Source organism: Primulina huaijiensis, chromosome 7, assembly GCF_012295235.1.
Source record: "Primulina huaijiensis isolate GDHJ02 chromosome 7, ASM1229523v2, whole genome shotgun sequence".
Taxonomy (NCBI): Eukaryota; Viridiplantae; Streptophyta; class Magnoliopsida; order Lamiales; family Gesneriaceae; genus Primulina; species Primulina huaijiensis.
In genome coordinates, this window is record NC_133312.1 from 2,921,744 (window position 1) to 2,927,129 (window position 5,386).

At 36.0% G+C, this 5,386-nt stretch overlaps 1 protein-coding gene and 1 long non-coding RNA gene across 2 annotated transcripts; one reads left to right on the top strand and one right to left on the bottom strand.

The window, feature by feature from the left end:
- The first annotated feature begins 2,897 nt into the window (after positions 1-2,897).
- On the top strand, positions 2,898-5,176 carry LOC140980096 (small ubiquitin-related modifier 1-like). Its single transcript, XM_073445768.1, has 3 exons — positions 2,898-3,094; positions 4,684-4,833; positions 4,913-5,176. Exons 1-3 carry the CDS (start codon positions 3,014-3,016, stop codon positions 4,976-4,978), a joined length of 297 nt encoding a protein of 98 aa, XP_073301869.1. The 5' UTR covers positions 2,898-3,013; the 3' UTR covers positions 4,979-5,176.
- LOC140980097 (uncharacterized) lies at positions 3,999-4,676 on the bottom strand. Its single transcript, XR_012175878.1, has 2 exons — positions 4,337-4,676; positions 3,999-4,209 (listed from the first exon to the last, which is right to left on the bottom strand). It is a non-coding gene; the product is annotated as an uncharacterized lncRNA (long non-coding RNA).
- Positions 5,177-5,386: the final 210 nt, after the last annotated feature.

The following is a 5,386-nucleotide window of genomic DNA, read 5'->3' on the forward strand; positions in this document are numbered from 1 at the left end:
AAGATATAAAGCTCGACTTGTTGCACAAGGTTTTTCTCAAAGGCCTGGAATTGATTATGAAGAAACGTATTCTCCTGTGATGGATGCAATTACGTTTCGGTATTTGATTAGCTTGGCAGTATCTGAAAATTTAGAAATGCGTCTTATGGATGTTGTTACAGCCTACTTATATGGATCACTTGATAGTAATATATATATGAAAATCCCTGAAGGATTTAAGATGCCTGAAGCACAAAGTTCAAAACCCAGAGAATGTTATTCTGTGAAATTACTAAGATCATTATATGGGTTGAAGCAATCCGGCAGAATGTGGTATAATAGGCTAAGTGATCACTTGATGAAAAAGGGATATGTAAATAATTCAATATGCCCTTGTGTTTTCATTAAGAAAACAACATCCGGATGCGTAATTATTGCTGTATATGTTGATGATTTAAACATCATTGGAACAAATAAGGAAATTCAAGAAGTTGTGTCATACTTGAAAGAAGAATTTGAAATGAAGGATCTTGGAAAAACCAAGTATTGTCTGGGTTTACAAATTGAACAAAAAGAATGTGGAATATTTGTTCACCAGACAAATTATACAGAAAAGATCCTTAAACGTTTTAATATGGACAAATCAAATCCTTTAAGTACTCCAATGGTTGTTAGATCATTAAACATAGAAAAGGATCCATTCCGTCCATGTGAAGATGATGAAGATATTCTTGGTCCAGAAGTACCATATCTAAGTGCTATCGGTGCCCTTATGTATCTTACAAATTGTACAAGGCCTGATATATCTTTTGCCGTAAATTTATTGGCAAGATTTAGCACATATCCAACAAAGAGACATTGGAACGGAATTAAACATATATTCCGTTATCTACGAGGAACGACAGACTTGGGACTTTTGTATTCAAAAGATGCTAATCCAAGTATAATTGGTTATGCCGATGCTGGATACTTATCTGATCCACACAAAGCACGTTCTCAAACTGGATATGTATTTACTCGTGGAGGCACTGCAATTTCTTGGCGTTCACAGAAACAAACACTTGTAACAACTTCATCAAATCATGCCGAGATTATTGCACTACATGAAGCAAGCCGTGAATGTGTGTGGTTAAAATCAATGACTCAACATATCCAAATCTCATGCGGATTATCATTCGACGAGAAGCCTGTGATACTATATGAAGATAATGCTGCATGTGTTGCTCAAATGAAAGAAGGATACATAAAAAGCGACAGAACTAAACATATTCCTCCTAAGTTCTTCGCATTCACCAAGGAGCTTGAGAAGAATAAATGTATTGATGTTCGTCACATTCAATCAAGTGAAAACTCATCAGATCTCTTCACAAAGGCACTTCCTACGACAATATTCAGAAATCACATATATAATATTGGGATACGCAATCTACGAAATTTGTGAAGAATTGTTCGTGTCAACATGAGGGGGAGTTTACGTGATTGCACTCTTTTTCCCTTACTATGGTTTTTATCCCAATGGGTTTTTCCTAGTAAGGTTTTTAACGAGGCAGTATAAAAACACGTAATGAAGACAATCATTATGATCATCATCACAAGGGGGAGTGTTGAAAAATTATTTAAAAACGTGAAAAATATTTGTGTTGAAAATGTGAATGTTGAATGTTGAAAATTAGATAAAATTAGGTGTTGAATATTGAAAATTAGTGTGTGATGATGTAGGTGATGATGTATTTTATTTTTGGATTATTTGTAAAAATTTTCTATAAATAGATCTCTCATTTGTGAAGAAAATCACAATTGAGTTGAAAGAAAAATATTATAAAGTGTGTAGTGTGATAATTTTGAGAGTTTGAGATTTTTATTTTTTACCGTAAATTTTTACTTTTTCACAACAGAATTGATATATTTTATATGTTATTATTATTATTTTGATTTAACTCAAATTTCGTTCACCCCTATTTTTTTATAATAATATTTGATATCTGATGGACGAGCTCATTAAGATCAGACCCAAACTCGATTTTGGACCCCTGACGGCCTGACCCATCCCCAATCAAGGTACAAGGTCTATGACAGACTCGTATATTTTCTTATAAATATCAGGTATGAATGTCTAATTCATTTATTCATTGTATTGACTTTCAGCAGCACCCTTAACTGTTCTATCATTTTATTCACAGTATCTGACTTGATTGTCGAAAAGACTACGCCGGGACACCCTCTCAGCCCCTTTTTAACGGTCTCCTTCATGATTTCAGGCCTAGCGTAAATTCGAGGTCTGCATTCGGACTGATATCATCTACTGGAGCCGAACCCTGAATTTTTAGTGAGTATCACTTAGCGCCGTTTGTGAGAAGTTTGAGCTGAGACGTAGAGATGATAGGCCGGAGAGGAAGCAGAAGAACTAATTCATTATCGTCACGTCATCGGATAAGACCCGAACAATCTCGTCCAGAGACGAGACATGAACAACCTCGTCATGAGACGAGAGGCAAGCAACCTCGTCACAATGAGAATAAGAGGAACTCGATCTCGAATAGTTAGGGCAATTCATTAAAAAGGCAACAGACGAGGCCATGAAGAGAAACTCATTTTCTTAAAAAAAATACCCCATTTTATATGTTATTTTGATTTAACTCAAATTTCGTTCACCCCTATTTTTTATCATAGTATTATTTACTATTATAGTTAAATTTAAAATTTTATCATTATTACTATAATTAATTTATTTGTTGTTATTATTTTATCAATAATATTAGGTTTTTTTATTTATAAGAGGAAAAACAATAATATCTTATGAAAATTAAAAAAAAAATTATAACTAATCTAAGAGTCAAAAGTGTCAAACCCAATCCCCCAAAAAAATACATTTATTTTTATTTTGTATATTTAATTACATAAAAAGAAATTGGAAAAAACCCTTCAAAAGTAAAAAAGAGAAAACAGAGAAGGCGAACCACTCGAGCATACTATTTGACTTGGCGTGCGTAGCGAAGCGAGGGTTTGGGAAGACTGACAGTCGGCTGAATCGAAAATGTCTGGCGTGGATCAAGGAGACACCAAGCCCACCGATCCATCCGGCGGTGGTCACATAAGTCTGAAAGTGAAAGGCCAGGTCTCACTCTGCTCTACACTTCCGATATTTTGTTGCTGACTGTGTTTAGCTCGTCACTATCTACTTGTTTTCATTCGTTGATGTGTTTGTGGGACGATGGCTGCTGATTGTTTCGTTTCTAGTGTTTAACTTCTTTTTTTTTAGTTTTTTTGTTCAAATTTTCTATTGAACGTTACATATTTATGGATTCGAGTTTGCCTTCCTTAGTCCCTACATCTCGTTTGGTAGATTGGGATGTTATTTTTGCGTTTAACTGTACCCGTGTTGAAGGTATTTGTGTTGGTCACTATTATCATACGGTGGTTGTTGAAGGCTTATTATTATAACTGGAGTTGAAAAAGTATTTTTGGGAAAATTTGTTTCAAAATTTTCTTTTAAAATTTTTAAAAAATTCCCTCGAGGAATCCCGCTATGGTGTTTGGTTTAATTTCATGTTGATGATGTATATAGTTATCAAGTGCACAATAAGGCACATGGGTGGGTTGATTCTGAGTAGTAGTCGCAGGGTGATGCATGGTCTCTATCAAGGTGAGGCTCGCTGAGGAAAATGTCGCATTTAAGTCAGTAACTCGTTACTTGGTAGTTGGTACCACAAAGCTCCAGTTGGTTATTGTCTAGTTCCCTTCTATAAATCGATGAGTTTTTGATTGATTCAGAGCCACATGCGCCATTCCTAGGGTGTTTACTTTAAACCAGAGCTTCACCTTGGCATTTTGTCCATGCCTCGTGCACATGCTCTCCGAGTAATGAATCCGTGTATGGAGCTTTCCCCCTCTTGAAATCAGTTGACTAATGCTATCTGCATTATTTTGGGTTTCAGAGTCTTTGATTAACAAGTTCATTACGTTGGCAAGGAAATTGTGGGACAACATTTTGTTTCATTTTTTTAATTTTTATTTCACTATATTTTTGTAGCTTGTTTCTTTGAATGATGCTGCTTTTATTGAAGGACAGACGGCTTAATGTTTTTGTTTTTTTTTGGCAGTCTTGTAGTGTTATAGAACTTAGATGAAGTGGTATATTCTCTGTGTTTTTTTCTCATATTATTGTTATTTTTTTTAATCTTAACTTACTTAGCTGCATTTTGCTTGGGTTGTTGAGTAGGAGCAGGTTCACTACCTTGAGTTAGCCTTGCAGGCGCTCAGCAACCCATATCCATCATCTCATTGTTTTGGGTTTCTTTCACGTGACTGATGAACTTTTTCGCTTGCAGAAGAATTTTGTGCATCATGAATTCTCTACATAATCTAGACATTTTTTGTTAACATGAATTGAGTAAACATGACTTTCTGGTTCCCGTGGAAATGTGGGGAACATATTGTTTCAAATGCTGACTCATCTTCTTCTCTCCCATTCCTGACCACAAACTGTGAAATCCTTGTGCTTTCTCAATACAGTTCTGCTTTAGTCGAGGCAAACATCTTCAGGGTCTCTCGCTATAATGCAGACCTGATTAATTCTTTGAAACTTTTCAGAAGACTCAAGCTATGTTTGTGAAATATCTACTTAACAATTAATTGGTGATTTCGTGGGTAGATTATTATCTGGAAGGTTTTAGACACACAATCTAACCTGCGGTCTTTTTCCAGGATGGAAATGAGGTAATTTTCAGGATTAAGAGAAGCACCCAACTGAAGAAACTCATGAATGCTTATTGTGAACGGCAATCAGTGGATTTCAACTCTATTGCCTTTCTGTTTGACGGCCGTCGCCTACGAGGGGAGCAGACTCCAGATGAGGTAATTCACCCCCTCTCTGTGTATCTCACATGTGCTCACACAAATTGCCAGTTGAACTCAAAGTAAGTTTTCTTTGCAGCTGGAAATGGAGGAGGGAGATGAAATAGACGCAATGCTGCACCAAACTGGAGGCACGCCTGCTTAGCAAGTACAAAAGAATGAAAAGGGTGTGGAGTTGTAATATAAGTCACTCTTATTACTCTATCTTCTTTCACTCTTAACTAGAAATGTCTTTCACTATTTTTATTGACCCGACTTGATGTGTCGGACTTCTGTCAACTGGAATTAACTTGATGTGCCCCATATGCTTGTATTTGCAAGCGTGGCATTCTTTTTCTTTTTAGCTTTTGATTTGTTTCATCATGTCAGTCGCCTGCTCTTTCTTTCCGCAATGTGGTGAAAAATCCAAATTTACGTCTGTGATTTCTTGAAGTAGCGACATGGTTTGAAAAGGTTCTAACAAGGACTCGTTTATCAGCATGTTCTGTTGTTCCCTGTTTGTAGAATCTATTTCGAAAAATAAGTTTCCTTGAATCGGGTTTTCGTCATGTAA

Excerpts from the sequence above, each read along its gene's own strand:
- LOC140980096 (XM_073445768.1), top strand. The coding sequence starts at position 3,014 with ATGTCTGGCGTGGATCAAGGAGACACCAAGCCCACCGATCCATCCGGC. Across the intron at positions 3,095-4,683 it reads GTCTGAAAGTGAAAGGCCAG|GATGGAAATGAGGTAATTTT; the intron begins GTCTCACTCTGC and ends GTCTTTTTCCAG. Across the intron at positions 4,834-4,912 it reads GGGAGCAGACTCCAGATGAG|CTGGAAATGGAGGAGGGAGA; the intron begins GTAATTCACCCC and ends TTTTCTTTGCAG.